Source organism: Rhinolophus sinicus, linkage group LG01 (assembly GCF_036562045.2).
Source record: "Rhinolophus sinicus isolate RSC01 linkage group LG01, ASM3656204v1, whole genome shotgun sequence".
Classification (NCBI taxonomy): Eukaryota; Metazoa; Chordata; class Mammalia; order Chiroptera; family Rhinolophidae; genus Rhinolophus; species Rhinolophus sinicus.
The window spans coordinates 47,185,183-47,202,199 of NC_133751.1; the positions used below are offsets into that span (position 1 = coordinate 47,185,183).

A 17,017-nucleotide genomic window follows, 5' to 3' on the forward strand; every position below is an offset into this window, starting at 1 on the left:
AATCACCTAACGATGCACTTCTCAGAACGTATCCCCATAGTTAAGTGGTGCACAACCATCTATATATATAGATATATGAATATAAATATATAAATATATATATATTTGTACAATCTTAGAAAGTACAATAAAAGCAGAGGCACTATAGACAGAAACTTTCCAATCACAAACACAAGAAATAACACCCATGTTGTAAGCTCCCTAATACTCTTTAGTGAAAACAAAATCTTGATTGAGTTTAGCTCTGTCATCTGTCTCTGAAATATGCTACTGTCCATTTTTATCATGATTGTAACTGGGAAATGATTCATTTAGTTAAACGACCTTTCTCTTCCATTCATTCTCTTTTGATAAAGTTGCTGCCCAACTTCCTAAAAGATACCACACTGTATAAAATCTGAGGCAGAAATAAGTCACATTACTTCCAATAAAAAAAGTATAATCCAATTTTATTAGTATGAAATATTGAGACAATTTATTATATTTATGACCCAAGTGCATGATTCTCAAATACGAAAGGGTTTTAACATAATCATACAATCATTTAGTAAAACTGCTGTAATCAGACCCCAAGAAAAGCAGGAAGGCACTTTCTCTTTTTGGTGTAGATACTATACTTAAGATCTGCTTTATCGGCTATTTCTTTGATGCAGTTCATTCTACTTCACTTTTGTCAGATTCCTCTTTCTCAAACTCGACTAAAGGAGCATGTCTGTTGGCCTGAGAACCTTCTTTGTAGAACACTTTCTTGATCGTGCCATCCTTTGGAGCCTTTATGGTATGCTGCAGAGACACAAGACACGACAAACAATGGTTGCGATACTAATGAGGACCAAGCATGTACCAAGTCAAGAAAATCAGACGCAAAGTGAAAAATGAAGCCAATTGTTTGGATAGTTTGTTGTTTGTCAGAGCTTTCCCACTCTTTCCATGTCAGAGTACACAGGGAAAACAACATTTTCATGGTGTGCTCAGGGTTGAGACACCTGTAACCCATTCAAGGTCACTAACTGGGAAGCTCCCAAGTTTCACAGTAGAATCTCACCTGGGATGCTTTTAAAAACAACTGATCCTTGGGGTCCACTCTGGGAGATCCCAGTTCAACTGGTCTGGGGAAGTAGTTCTTTTTTGTTTTTTTGCATGTGTTTGTGGAATATTTAGTTTACTGTAACAGATGACAAGACAGCTGCCCCTCCATGAGACCCTGGCCGAAACATATTTGCTTTCCTTATACAGCAAGAGGATAACATTAAACATGGAAGCTTTTGATTTGTGGCACTGAATGGTGATCTACACAGGGCATCCTTCAAAGGCTGTAGGGATCCGTTCAGCTCTTTAGCAATACAAGCCTTTGAGGTCTTCTGGCCCATTTGCTTGACATTCATGTTTTATGCCTTGGAATTTCTTTTTTACTTGCATTCTTGGAGCTAGCATAGATCATTTTACTTTTTAGAGGTGTTAGTTCTGGTACCCTCCCCCCCCCCCCCCCCCAACACACACACAAACATCAACTCCTCTTTTCTGGATTCCTTCATTTCAAAGCTTGTATCATACAAAACACAGTGGCAATCTTTTCCAGGAAGCACTCCTGCAAAATTCTTCAAAAGATCCGTTATGGTCACACCAACAACTCCAACCAACATCCCTGTCTTCTACAAGGATGCACCTTTTGTCTGCACTGACACTTAAAATGACAGCCTTCTTTTTTTTCTGATTTCTTCTGGTGTGGAACACTTCTGAACTATTATGTCATAAAAGATACGACATATTTCATCAGCAACTTGTACTCCTGAGGCCATTTTCACTGCAGTGGTCACAGAGACACAGAGAAGGGAGCCGGCTGGCTGCACCAAGGCGCTGAGTCTGCTGAGTGTCCTCGTCACAGCAGCCAGAGGACAGACTGAGCAAGGAGGTGACATAGGGCATGAGCCTATTAGGGGCCAGGGCCGCTGGCAAGTCGTTTTTTAAAAGCTCCCAGGTGACTGTAATATGTGGCCAGGGTTGAGAACTACTGGCCTATAATTCCCAACCACCTAAAACCCAAACAGCTAATTTAATATGATTGAGGTTTTCACTTTGCTATTGCTGGTTGGCACCCTAGGTTTGGCCTTAGAATATACTCATAGTTAACATTCAGTTGGGTTACTGCCTGAATCTAAGCTTTCATTAAGTTCGGAATCAAATGACAGGTGCGATTTCACAAAATTAAAGCGAGAAGGATGGTTTAGTTTTGTTTCCTGCAGTTAATGCTTCATCAATGCATGGCTCTTAATATTGAAAAGTACCAAATAAGGCAAAAGAACAGTTAGGTCTGATAGGTCCCAAAGTTTACTTGGCAGCTGAACTCATGATTTCACTTACCTCCATTTTCATGGCGATCATAACCATTAGAGAATCTCCAGCTTTTACTTTGTCTCCAGCTTTCACAAACACCTAGAGATTCAGAGTGACAGGTTAATACTTGAAGACACAGAGTATCTGGCCCAGAGTTGACATATACAACAGTGCCTCGGTTTTCGAACGTCTCGGTTGACGAACATTTCAGTTTATGAATGCCGTAACTTTTATGGATCTCTGGTATCATTAGATAGTAAAATGCATGATAAATTTGCAGTTTTAGAGGTTGATTTTAAAGGTCTGGAACAGATTAATCCATTTTGCATTACTTTCTATGGGGAAACTGTGCCTCGGTTTTCGAACGCTTCAGAACTCGAATGGACTTCTGGGAACAGATTACGTTAGAAAACCGAGGTACCACTGTAAATGTACACAGCAGAAGTAAGAGTCAACGTGGTTGTCTCATCTGCCAAAGATAAGTGTGCTGGCGCAAATCAGAGACCTGCAGGTCGGTGTGGCCTCGCTAGCACTGTTATCAGTGGAAGACATGACTAAGCTCCCCCTCCCTACGCCCCCAAGTCATCTAGTTTTCCTTGAGATGGAGGAATGTTTTATGTATCTTGGGACCCTTTTGTATGTTCATGAATGCACAGACAAGACAAAGCACCAACAGGAAGGACTACTATACTTAAATGTCTGCACCACAGGCAGGGTAGAGGGTCTTGCCCAGTTTTCTAGTTCTGAGGTTGTCTAGGATAGTGTTTCAGGTCTTCGTGGCCCCATGTAGTAAATGTATAGATAATCTTCATGTGTAAGAATTAAACTGATTGGCAACCCCCAAAAACTCTGTTTTCCTTTTCATACGTATAAATGAACTCATATATCCCATTTGGTCACACTGCCTTCTTGGTTAACACAGTTATCAAAGAGTGTGATGTATCCACGTCACACAGGGGAGTTAGGGTGTAAAGTCAACCTGCAGAACCAAAATTGTGAAAAATGAGAAACAGCCTTGAAAGCCCCAGAATCACTCAATGCTGGGTGAAGCCTTAGTGTCAGATGAAATCAGTGGTCTGGGTTTATGGGCCAGCTTTGGGGAGAATATACATCTCTGCACACGCTGTGTAGGACACTCACGTTGTGAGAGGCCTGTGGGAACGGAGGCTGAATGCGCTAAAAGGCAGAGAATGCCCCCGCTCACACTCCCTATGTAGCAAACATTTCCAGAGGGGAACGGTTGATGAAATCACTCAAACTATTTAAATAGTTATTTTCTTCTTTTTGGGGGTACCAAGAATATGCAGTTGAATTTTTATGACTTAAATGCATTTGAGGGGACTCTACTATATTCAAGTATATAAAAGGAGACTACTAATCTATCACCATTTGAAGGTATATCAGTATGGACCTTAACTCTGAACATATACTGCATTCAACACCAAATCATGTTGTTCTTCACCAATACCAGCCTTTCATATTTTAACACAGATACAATTATGTACATTAGGGAAAAGTCATTATTTCATGATAAATTGTTCGCCGTTAAATTTAACATAAAAAATAGCCCTTTTGGATGATGCTTGGTGAATACTCTATTTTAATCATGAAAAGACAATTTAAATTATTTGTACTTTCATGGAAATTCCCACTTTCAAAAACAACAGTGTTTATCATAAATTAGGTAAATGGGTATTTTCATTGAAGACTGTAATATAGAATTTGAATCTATCTTAGAGTTTCTTGATTTCTTGAAATGGATGCTTTTCCAATGAGTAAGATTTAGAAAGGGAAAAAGAATATATATGACAAAGTTCGACAAAGACATTTACCAGACACTATTCTACATACATTCACGTGATTACCTTCTCAATGGTTCCAGCCATAGGAGCTACGGGACCTCCCTGAGTTCCTTCTGAAGCCACTGAAGACAAGTATTTGGGGATTGGAATGTCAATCTGAACAGTTCCTTCCTATAAATAGAAAACAAACCAGATATAAAATCAAGATCTTATCCCTATAGTTTTACTAATATACCTGAGGTTATGATTGTTTTCAAGTTATCTGTTCAATGTTAGTCACCTTTACTATCAGGGTTCTAATCTAGCTTTGTGACCCTGAGCAAATTATCAAATCCCTCTCAGTTTTGGTTTCCCATTGTAAAGGACTGATGGTATACATGCCTCAGAGAGGATTAAAGGAATTGATGTATATAACTTTAGCCACCGTCTGGAAGCCATTTTTAGTAGCCCACTATCAAGTGCTTAGTCTAAGTCAAGAACTATTCTTAAGAGTTTTATATAGTATATAAATAATATCATTAATTGTCACAACAACCTTATGAGGTAGGTACTGTTATTATTCCTATTTATAGATGGGGAGGCCTGAAGCTCAGCGAGTTTAACTTGTCCAAGGTCATATGGCTACTCAGTGGTAGGACCAGAATTTGAACCAAAGCAGCCTCGTATCCCAGAACTGATGCTCTTCACCACTCATGCTGCCGCTACCATCATATTGCTATAGCATGTTGTCTATGGAAAGGAATGCCTGGGAAAGTGACATCATCCTTGACTCCATATACAGTAGTTTAATTACTGGAATACTAAAGGCATCTCATCACAAAGGACTGCGATCTGTAAGACGGTGCCGAAATGTGAGAAGACTTTAAGAGGCCACAGTATATTTGATAATCCATTCTCTTTCTTCTGCCAGGGCAGAACGCTAAGGTCTCCCAATAAACTCTCAACGACATCCATGCAAAGCCTGCCGCAATCATCCAAAAGAACACCACTAACCCCACCCACCTTCCTACTGCACACCTTCCCCACAGGAACACCTGGTTCCAACTCCTCTCCCAATAGTCACCTTCTCCCACATCCCAGGATTCCAAGTACCAGAAGGATGGTGGTTAGGGAAAGTGTTCAGGCATCAAATCCCTGAGAGAACAGGGCCCACTGAGCAGGGCGATACTCTCTGGTAAGGGCATGAGCACGTATGTCAGAATTAAAAAAGAAAATGCATATCTGTCTATCGATGAGAACCCATGTGAACAAAGAATGAGAGAAGGCAGAAATGCGGCAAAGAAACAGAGTGGAGAGGGACACAGAGAAAAGGTCATTGTAGTGATTGAAGGAAGTGGGATCTTTCTAATCTCTTTCAACGGGATGCCTCTGGTCAAGCAATTTTCTCCCAAATCCCAACAGTGTTATTATACAGAAGAGACATTACCATGGAAAATAGGTAAATTGTGTTTTCCAGGATAATCAGCTTAGCTTTACTATCAGCTCCATTAATAGAACATTTCAGGTAAGTGCAATCTCCTTCATTGTAAAGATCACCAAGGACTTGGAAAACTTTATCTTCAATCTGAAACAAATAAACAAACAAAGATCCTTAAAATAAATGAATAACCCTACAGGGTTAATAAAACCAGAATCAGTTCTATACTATTTCAATAGTTTCAGAAGGTAACAGGTAAAATGTTTTTTAAAAAAAGTCATGTAGAAACTTTCCCTCTAATATTCATAAACAAAGCACTCTAGATAGAGACAGCAGTAAGATAATTAAAAGAAAAAAAAGTTATATAACACATCTATCGCACCATAATGCTACAAATAAAGGTTCATGTAAGAATAGCAATAAAAATGTGAAATAGAAATATAAATCAAATTAAGTAAAATTATTAAAATTTGGTTGAGTGCATTACATGTTAGTATTCATTTCTGAGTACCCAAAGTCAAATTTAGTTTTACTGTGCCAAAGTGAGTAATGAAAAATGCCAGAACCACATAATTAGATGGTATTTCTTTTATCTCACTAGCATGTAGATCCAATTTATGGGTTTCAGTTATGATTTAGGAAGAAAAATTAGCTGGAGATTGACCACAATTTTCTCTAAGAGAGAGAGTGCCAAAGAACAGATTTCACACTTAAATCTTTCAAGGAAGATGACAAAAGGACATGAAAGCTTTCTGGTCCAGAGAATGTTTTTTTTCCATATACACTCAAGAAAATTTTCCCTTACACACAGAAAATCCATTTAAATCCTCTCTCTCTACTGTTCACCTCAATTCCCATGATTTTAGTGTCAAAGTCCTGTGGCTATTCTTTTCAAATATATTATGTAGCCTAAGGTGAAATAGGTCACACTGCAGTATTTATACATTGCTTCTCATCTATTCTAAGTTAAATATGACATTTCATTCTGCTTTGTAACCTACTAAAACAGCCATTTGAATTTTGTGAAATTCTCAGGACATAAAGGTTAGACTGCGAACAGTTTGTTCAAAGATTTAGAAAAGCACATTCTAAATTTGTGAATGTAGTTCAATGAGCCAATTAGAATAGACCTGAGATTTACTTTACCATTTATCAAAAGACAAAAAGGGGCTCCAAACCAGAGGTACCGATATGAATTACAACTCTCATATACTGAAGGACGTGGAGTTCCCAGTTTTTCTAAATCTCAGAGAAAGAAAACCAATGTGTCTCAAAGTGTTGGGAGATACAAAGCATATCATTGATAAATCCATTCTGCAAGATTTGCAATCTCTTAGTTCATATTAAAAACGATTTATTCTATTCTCTGAATTTGTACTTTACTGTAGGAATTTGGTTGAGTTCTTACATTAGTCATTAAGGAAATGCAAATCAAAACCATAATGAGATATTACTTCACACTCATTGTTATAAAAAATAAGAAAAAGAATCAGAAAATAAATGTAAGCAAAGATGTAGAGAAATTGAAACGCTTGTATACTGTTGGTGAAAATGTTAAATTGTGTAGCCCCTATGGAAAACAGTACGGTAGCCCCTCAAAAAGTTAAAAATAGAACTAACATATTTATGATCCAGCAATTCTACTGCTGGATACATGCCCAAAAGAATTGAAAATAGGGTCTCAAAGAGATATTAGTACCCCTGTGTTCACAGTAACGTTCTTCTCAGTAGCCAAAAGGTGGAAGCAACCCAAGTATCCCCCAACAGATAAACAAATAAACAAAGTGTGGAATACACAGTCAATAAAATATTAGTCAGCTTTAACAAGGAAGGAAATTTATATACATGATACAACATGGAAGAACTTTAAAGACACTATGCTAAGTGACATAAGCCAGTCACAAAAAGGCAAATAATGAATGATTTCACTTACATGAGGTATCCATAACAGTCACATTCATAGAGACAGAAAGTGAATGGTGGTTGCCAGGGGCTGGGGGGAAAGGGAGGAACAGGGTGGCGGGAGGGAGGGGTGCTATTGTTTAATGGGTACAGAGCTTCAGTTTTACAAGAGCAGAAAAGTTCTGCAGATGAACGGTGGTGATGGTTATACAACAATGTGAATGTATTTAATGCCACTGAACTGTACACTTAAAAATGGCTAAAATGGTAAATTTTATGTTATGTATATTTAAAAATATACATTAAAAGTAATAAAACATAAAAATGTTCTCATTGAATAATAAATATTAATAGATGAAACTAATATAAACAAAAGCTCTTTGGGGAGTCTCAACAATTTCTAAGAATATACAGCGGTCCTGAGACCAAAAAGTCTGAGAACTGCTGCTTTAGATATAAATACTTGCACATACTTTAGGGGTTCGATAGGTGTCTGATTCAAAGCTATTATTTTTTGCCAAGTTGTTATTCTTAAAGGAACCACAACCAAAATGAGTAAACAATCAGAAACTGTACAGGGGATCATTTCCTCAAATTGTTCTGAAATAAATGCCCACGCCATCCTCCTCACTACAGACATAATGATCAATGGCTTAAGAGAAACCAGAGAGTGAAAAAAGACCATGATCAGTGTGAGAGAGACCAGATTTAGCTCTGAACTGGAGAACAACACCAGTAGGGCTTACCTGCATGCTATATGACCCATCATGGTTATATGTTACAGCTATGGCTACATCTTCAGGGAAAAAAAAATTAAGAAAAATTAGAAGACCTTCATTTATTCAATAACTGAAATTACTAACATCTCATTTTCAACCTAAAGATAACTAGCTGCAAGGGATAGCAACATCTTTTAATTTCCTGGCAATAAAAATGAAAAACAAAACAAACCAAAAAAAAAAAACAAAAAAAAAAACACCAAACTATCAGGCGCTTTTCAATAAAGGTGAATTTCAAACTTTTTTAAAAATGGAGTTTTAATTCTTTTAAGGTCGCAGGCTATTTTAGATATTTTCTCCGCCACTAGGAAAGGCTTCCGTGTTACAGAAAATGCAATTAATTGGGAAAGAGAAGTTCTGGTGTAAGACCCCAACCTGCCATCTGTGGCATGATCGGTGATTTTGACTAAGTCATTCAAAATCTCTGAGTCAATTTTCTGATCCATTCTGACCCATTAAATGAGTATGAGAATGTAACAATGATTAAATAAATGTGAGATTATAAACTGCAACAGACTATACAAATATACAATATGTCCGTATTATTATGTGACTACAGAATTGGTTAAAGACTATCCTTGGAGATGGCAAAGCTTTTGCAGGGTAGAGAATATAAACTGAAGTCATTTCATCCAGTCCTGACACTTCAACCATCATTTTGATGCTGTCAGCTCAAGTCTGTTTCCAGCCCTGCTCTTCCTTCTCCAGAACTCTGATTAGTGATTCCCAGCGAGATGTTCCGTCCGTACTTTAAAATGAACATGCTTTCTCTCCTGACCTGTGAGCTCCATGACTGGCACGGCTAGTCTTCTGTCATTCAGGTTTAAAATCTGCCATTCTTGCCCTCACCTTCTCCTATGCTTTCCACCTCCAATAGTCACCACAAAGCTGCCAAATTCTTCCCTTTGAGTACCTGTCCTATGCATTTCTTCCTTTCCATTTCCATGAGGGAGATGGCCTCAGGCCTGCCTGCCTCTGAGAAGGTCCTTCCAGGACCTCTGCTTCCTGTCTCAACCCTTCCAGCTGATGTATCTAGTATGTCCCCACTACATTCCACATACTTGGCCTTGAATTGAGAGCACCAACGCAGTCTTATTTCTTACCCTTCGCCTACACAGCCCTATGTCCAACCAAATGGGGAAATAGGCCGATCAATATTCTCCATACGCGTCTCGAGCCTTCCCCTCACTGTGCCTCTTTGCTTTCTCCTCCATCACTGCATTGCTGGTCCCCGGCAGCACCCGCTGAGACCCTGCCCCTTGTTCATATCAAGCTTACTTGGGAAGAGCCTGTTCAGATAGAATGAATTCTCTCTCTGAACAGTTAGACTTCTGCATATAAACACTAGTATGATTCTCCCCTCATCCAGTGTTATAATAGAGTGACTTTTCTCTTTAAAAAATTGCAAAAATAAAAAGGTTTACAGGGCCTGAAAGACCTCTTTATTGCCCAGATGTAACTACTATTAAACATTTGAATGTGTGAATCCTTTTGGACCGTTTAAAATGCACAGTCACGCTTGTATTTTTCTTTTATAAAAACAGGACATTGCTATACATTGTTCTGCAAACAACTTTATTTTAGTTAACATGTGACACGCATATCTACCTTGTCCTTTCAATAGTAGCAAGGGGATCGTTTAATAATAATGATGATGATGACAGCTAATGTCTGTGGACTGCTTGCTATATGCCACACAATGAGCTAAGTGCTTTACGTGTTGTTTCATTTAATATCTACAATAACCCAAGGAATCCATCACCTTTGCCATCCCCCTGTACGGCTGCAGACACTTGATGCTTAGACAGCGTGTGAGTTGCCCAAGGGTGACAGACAAGAAGAGAGCCAGAATTCAAACCCACACAGTCTAACTCTGGGGGCTGTGTTATTAACCACTACGCCATCCATTTCCCAACACACACTTCTCCTTTGCCAAGTGGTAAATTCCTTAAGAGAAAAAAACAGGGACAAAGACATTTTTACTCTTCTTCACATTACTCAGAATATCTATTTTTTCAAAATTTTGTACTGAATGTATGAATGAATGAAACTTCTCCACCCTATATCTTGTCAATATCTTTAACCCTTCTTAAGAGAAAATGCATCCAATTATACCTGATCAGTTTTCTTTCAATTTATAAAATATGAAAAGGCCTTAATGACATGAATGTCAATAGAATCCTAGTAAAGACACTTCCAGGAAAAGTCTAAATTCAATCATAAATTATGGGGTAACTCAGTCTGTTCCTCCCTCCCCTAGGTATCACCTGATCCCCACAAGAGAATCTTAAATATCTTCTTACCTATGTAATAAAGTATGGAAGTCTGCATGATGCAGTGTTAGGTAAGCACAGGTACCCCGAAATGTGGGTTCAAATTCTGGCTCCATCAATTACTTTCGGTGTGATTTTAGGAAAATTATTAATCTTTCTAAGCTATGGTTCCCCCATTTATAAAATTGACACCAATAATAACACTGATTTCATTGGCCTGTTCTGAGAAATGCAAAGTAAATTAATTAATGGCGAGAGCCTAACACAATGTGTGCCATATACCACTCAGTAAATCTCAGCTATTGTTGATTATTATTATTATTGTTATTATTATTAAGGGGAAGAAAGGGTTCTGTGACACATGGCCACTAGTAACTAAGGGAGAATATTTTTCAAGCCTTAAGTATTTAAAATACTTGGTCATTTTTACTGAGATCATTAAGAGCTGGTTCTATTTTAGATTCAGAAATGGTTCGGGCCCTTAGATTTCCTGTTTCGTGTACTGTCCTGTTCAACCATGGCCACTGCTGATTAGCATAACACTTCTGAAAGCTACATTCTATAACATTCAGACCTGGATTACTGTTGAAAAATACTGCCAAAAAGATGTAGTGAACAGCTATCATGTTGGCTTTTCAATTATATATTTCTTTAATTAAAATTTTAAAAAATTCCAAGAAATGCAACATAATTCAAAACACCATTCAGCGATTTAGTGCCAAATAACTCAGTTGGCTCATCTGAGTGATAATCACGCATGTGATTTTTCCGTTTCATTTAGGTTAAAGAGGCCACTGAAACTCTGTTGCTACCGGTACTGGTATTTAGGAGTCTAGAGTAAGATACTTCCACATTTTGGAGGCTGTTTTTTAGGATGAAATGAATAAACACACGAGCATTTGCAGAATGATACTCTATAAGGGATCTTTGCAAACTTTCTTTCCAAGTACTCAATGTACTTAAGGTAATGATGATCTAAGCTCAGGATGAAAAAACACCTAAGGAGTTATAACCCCATCAACTTTTGTGAACAAAAAATTTGTTAAGACGTGAGTAGATGTCTACATACGAGGGGTGCCAAAAAAAATGTATACAAGTGGACACTTTGCTCAACGTTGCTCAAGCAATAGTTCACCATAATCAGAATTGTCTGGAGGCAGATGGTAACCACTTTGAGCACCTCTTATAATCGCAGAAGTCATACGTGACTTGTATTTATCTTTTGTTATCGGTATATATTGAGTATTACAATTTTAATACAGTTTTCCTTTCTTAAAATGTGTATACATTTTTTTGGCACCCTCTGTAGAGTTGAGGTAAAGAGCAGGGTGCTGTGATGAGCTGGCAGGAAGATTCTGTTCTACCTGGGAGGCACCTTATAACAGAGCTGTCACAGGTCAGTAACACCTCTAACACCTCACACCCAAGGTTACCCAGCCTGCCCACCTCTGACTCTGCCCCCATCTGGCTCCCAACGCAAACTGTACTGCAGCAGAAGGGATGCCACAGCCAGCTATCACATGATTCTGGTCCTTCTGGTACATTGCTCCAGACAGAAATTTATAAACTCTGGCTTAGGTGTCAGCCTCTCCTGACTTCAGTTATAGTAAATCAGTCCCCGCCCTGAGCCTACTGAAATTAGTTTGCAACCAGAAATCAATTTTCCACTGGAAAAGTGGTAGAAATAGCACAGGAGTCAAAGTCAGAAAGACTGGGTGTCAATCATGGCTCTGCCACTGACTTGCCTCGAGTAAGTCATTTCACCTTCCCCACCTCAGGTTCATCAGCCATACGTGGGTATAACACTGACTCCCCCTCATTAAGTTGTGAAGATAAAAACTTAGATGTGATAATAAGGCACTTAATAAATTATGGCTCTTTAGTTGCCTACTTCCCCCTGAAACGCTGCCTGAGCAGTCGGTGATCTTCCCTCCTTGGAGTAGTGCTGGATGTTGCTTTTCTTATTTAAAAGTGATATGCTCACTGAAGAAAACTTATAAAGCAAAGAAAGTACAAAGAAGTGAGGAGAAAAGAGGTCACCTCAAATCCCACCACCCAATGGTAACCTCCCTAACATTTTGGCAAATTTCATTTAAGTCATTTTGTTATGTATGTTTTATGACATATTTTTAGAATATTTGCAAAATATAGAAAAAGTGTAATGAAGAAAAAGAAAAATCATTAACTCTACCACCCAGAGCCAATGAACTCTTATCAATCTGGCATACTTCCTTCCAATGTCTAGGAATCTTAAAAAAGGTTAATTGACTGATTGTGGCCAAGCTGAATCCTTTTTTCAGGTAAATGTGATATATTTCTATAAAGCACACTTCTAATAAAACATTACTTACTGTTTTTACCGTCCCTAAGAGTCATGTTTCTGGTGTAAGAGATATTCAGTCTTCTTCCACTGCTGGATGCAAAAGGAGAATATTGATCTAGAAAAAAATTCAACAACAAATTTATAAACATCAAGCCAACTACATTTATACATTACAAAAGAAAACATAAAACACAATACCTACACTGGCAACTCAAATGTGTTTTCTTTGTTCTTCTCATTGCTTTAAATTTAAATTACATATTTTGATTTACATCTGAGGAAATTGCATGTGATAAATCCCAGCTTCTCTTGAAAAACGAGAATATTTGCAGCTTAAACTCTCGTCCTCTGATAGCATAAGCGGCACAGGGGTCACCCCTTTCTGATAGGGCTAATGCATCCAGGTCACCCAAATCTCTACCACTCACTATTTTTCTTTTGCCTGGCCTCTTTTATTCTATGTCACTGGTCCAGCCCAGAGGTTTTCCAGTGTATATCCTCTGTTGGACAATACCCAGGAGTTACAGCATAGCTAAACTGAAACAATTTATTCTGAAGCTTATAAATTTTAAAAAGGTGAGAGCAAGAGGACACCCCATTCTAAAAATGCTAAGCACATGGTAGGAATACACTATGGGGCATATTTACATGCATTTCATTAAAAATTTTTTTTTTTAAATTGGGAAACAGCCATGGTCATTGGTTACATATTGCTTTCATGCTACAATGGCATAGTTGACTCTTTTTAAGGAGGGCGCAGTTCCCAGTGACCCATGCGGGGATCGATCGGGCAACCTTGGTGCTACCAGCACCACGCTCTAACCAACTGAGCCAACCAGTCACCCCTAGATGCATTTCATTTAATGGAAAAGGACAAAGTGACGATAGAGCACTCATCTCCTAAAGATGTAATTATATATTTAAAATTTTCAATGTAACTTTCTTGAATAAATCTAGAAATTAATGATCCTAAAAATAGGATCCTACAATAATACAATAATCCTAACAATAACAAAGAGAGAAATGGCTTCAATTTTTTTATTTCCTGTTTGCTCCAAAAGTCAGAGTTAGCATAAGTAAATATTATGGGACAAGTTTGGGAGGGCTCAGATTTTGCTCAATTTAGAGGGAAGAACTTTTGAATGGAGAACTGGCCAAAACTGTAATAAGTTAATGAATTTTCATTATGAATTCCGAGCTTCCTGAGGCATTAGGAAGAGGTTGGGCAACAACTTAGTGGGGATGCTGAAGCAGCGACGTATGTGGCAGCCAGGTTAAATCTCTGCCACAGTCTTCTCCAAGCTCAGATTCTATGACATAATGAAGTACCTATGTCTCCAGTTAGTCATAAATTTGATCACAGAATGGAAAAAGACAGGAGGAAAATACTCAACAATAATCATGGGTAACCCAAGGGAATCTGAGAGTCTCCAGTATTCTGTCTTTAGTTCCCAGGACCCTCGAAGGTGCTGGAGGCACGCAGGCTACAACAAAGGAGGCCACACGTGGCGAATATAAGAAGCTGGCAGGGATCAGTATGGGCTGCGGCAAGAACTAGTGTTTGGTTGAAAGGAGATCCATCTTGACGCTGTCAGGTGATTAGTTAAGTTACATTTAATGGGTTAGAAAGTATTTAGGGGTGCATCCATAATATCCAAAGGGCTCTACTTCATCCCCAAAACCACATTAGCAGAGGATGGTGTCAATCACCGAGAGAAGGAAAGGGAGGTAAGAGTGGCATCCAGAAAGAAAAGCACATTCAACAACTATTCATAGAATCTTGACAAGCAAAGGAAAGAGAAAAGCATTTCACACCTTGTGTCTGAATTTTGAAAACATCAGACATAGCTTTCTCCTTGAGGATGAGACCCAGAGCTGCCTGGCATAGAAACTCTTTGGCTGCAGCCTTCCGACTGGGCAGCAGTGCTTCACGGTGTTGAGGGATGAAATCAGTGTGCACGTTCCCAGCTGCAAACTCCGGGTGGCCAGACAGACGGAGAAGGAAGTCAATGTTGGTGTGCAGGCCGACGATCTAGGGGGAGAATAAAGCCATGTCCCCAGGGAGTGGGGAAAACAGCACATTCAGAAAAACATTCCTATGGCTTTTGCTAAGCGTTTTCTACCAGGGACAACTCTCAGGAAAACAAAGCAGAAAAGCCCACGTCACCATCACTCTATGTCTGGACTTTACATTTAAAACGACATTTTACTATAACAAAGAGGACACAGCAAATGGTGTTACTGTAGGTAGTGGGGAGACATTTAATTGACTCTGGTTGGGAAAGCGATAAATATTAAGAAACTTAAATGAGATTTATTTGCACGATATTGAAGACCTGCTGCTCAGAACGCTCCCACAGCAGAGGACGACTGCAAACAGAGGGCAGGATTACTACACTGGGGAGGGGATAGGAGTAAATGAGTTCCTTCCAACACTAAAATCCAAAGTTTACACACTGATATAAAAATAGAAAAGGCATAAAACTTAACCCAAATCCACCCAATAAATGGAATCATGGGTAAAATCAGTTATCTGAGCCTTGGATTCATTCACTCAATCATTTAATGGCCATTTACTGAGCACTTGCAGGTGCCAGGCCCTGATCCAGATACTGGAGACACAGTAGAGAACAAGACAGAATCCTTGCCCTCACAGCGCTTACATTCTAGGGACAGGTAATAAACAATATTTGTAAACAAATATCTAATATTAGGTCAGGTGATATGAAGAAAAATCAGGCTGGCTAAGAGGACAGAACAGCAACAGGTTCTATTTTAAATGGGGCAGCCCTGAAAGGGCTCTGAGGAGGTGAGCAGTGGCTGAGGACCGTGAGGAGGGAGTCCTGTAATCATGTGGGGAAGAACACTCTGGAAGAGAAAATACGAACACATGGCTCCATACTGTGTGTCTAAGGAATGAAAAGGAGGCCAGTGTGGTTGGAGCCACATAAATCAGAGATTTGATCAAAGTAATGACATATAACAATTTGAATATCATGGGTTAATAAGAAATTTTCTATGAAGCTCAGACAGTTACCGTGTTTCCCCGAAAATAAGACCCAGCCAGACAATCTGCTCTAATGCATCTTTTGGAGCAAAAATTAATGTAAGATCTGGTATTATATTATATTACATTACATTACATTATATTATATTACATGAGACCTGGTCTTACATTATAGTAAAATAAGACCAGGTCTTATATTAGTTTTTGCTCCAAAAGACGCATTAGAGCTGATTGTCTGGCTAGGTCTTATTTTCAGGGAAACATGGTAGTATAGAACTTAACTGCTCCAAGAAAACTAATGTGCTACAGAAAAAAAAGAAGCTATCAAATGGATAAGACTAAACAATTATTTCCCTTTGGAGAAAATAATGCCAGACTGTAGGCCACACTTGCATAGCTGGCCTTATCTACAGGATGAATAGGAATTTCATATCAGATTTCACTGAAGTATAACAATGACACTAATAGTTCTAGTCCTGTAATCTCTCTTTTCTAGCTGAAATCAGGAAGTCCTCAAACCCTATTCTGACCCATGGGAAATTCTCCCATGGGAAATTATTGTGTGACATAGGGGTAATTTGTGGAAATGAGTTGACAAGGACAGAGGCTAACCAATCCTAACCGACGTGCTTGGCTGTAGAGCTACAGAGAGCATCACGGTCGCTGACATGGCCCCAGGTCACTCACGTGGTACTGACGAAGGCTGTACCTCAGTTTTGTCAAGGCCGCCTGGCGATCTGCAGCCCACACAACCAGCTTTGCAATCATGGGGTCATAATGCACTGACACTTCATCTCCTGAAATTGAAAAACCACAGTAACCATTCCAAGGTAAAACCAAAGGGATAAAATATGACTAGTGAGACATGCTGCTGGGGCGTTATATACTTAATCCTCACAAACCACTACATCATAGATATTATCACCATTTTATTCATGAGGAACGGAGGCTTACAGGGGTTTAAAAGCTTAAGTTTAAGGAGGGTGTGGCCATCCAAGGGTATCAGGCCCTAAACTAGTGGTTCAATGACACATAGGCTGCTTTTCCCATCCTATCTTCTGAAACTTCTTTTCCCTTCTCATTTTGGAAGTCAGTGCAAACTCCCTCTACCCTCTCATCTCACAATCACTGACACCTGCAGCATTTCCTTCCCTCCACCCTGTTTCCTTATCAGAAAAAT

At 38.9% G+C, this 17,017-nt stretch overlaps 1 protein-coding gene across 1 annotated transcript in view; it reads right to left on the minus strand.

Moving 5' to 3' along the window:
• Nucleotides 1-432: 432 nt before the first annotated feature.
• MCCC1 (methylcrotonyl-CoA carboxylase subunit 1) overlaps nucleotides 433-17,017 on the minus strand; it is a 57,553-nt gene continuing 40,968 nt past the window's right edge. Inside the window, exons 12-19 of the mRNA XM_019735834.2 lie at nucleotides 16,525-16,634; nucleotides 14,646-14,862; nucleotides 12,859-12,945; nucleotides 8,202-8,251; nucleotides 5,563-5,700; nucleotides 4,200-4,307; nucleotides 2,362-2,433; nucleotides 433-783 (exon numbers count right to left, since the gene is read on the minus strand). Coding sequence (XP_019591393.2) covers nucleotides 655-783; nucleotides 2,362-2,433; nucleotides 4,200-4,307; nucleotides 5,563-5,700; nucleotides 8,202-8,251; nucleotides 12,859-12,945; nucleotides 14,646-14,862; nucleotides 16,525-16,634 — 911 coding nt within the window. The 3' untranslated portion in view covers nucleotides 433-654. The remainder of the gene's footprint in view (nucleotides 784-2,361; nucleotides 2,434-4,199; nucleotides 4,308-5,562; nucleotides 5,701-8,201; nucleotides 8,252-12,858; nucleotides 12,946-14,645; nucleotides 14,863-16,524; nucleotides 16,635-17,017) is intronic.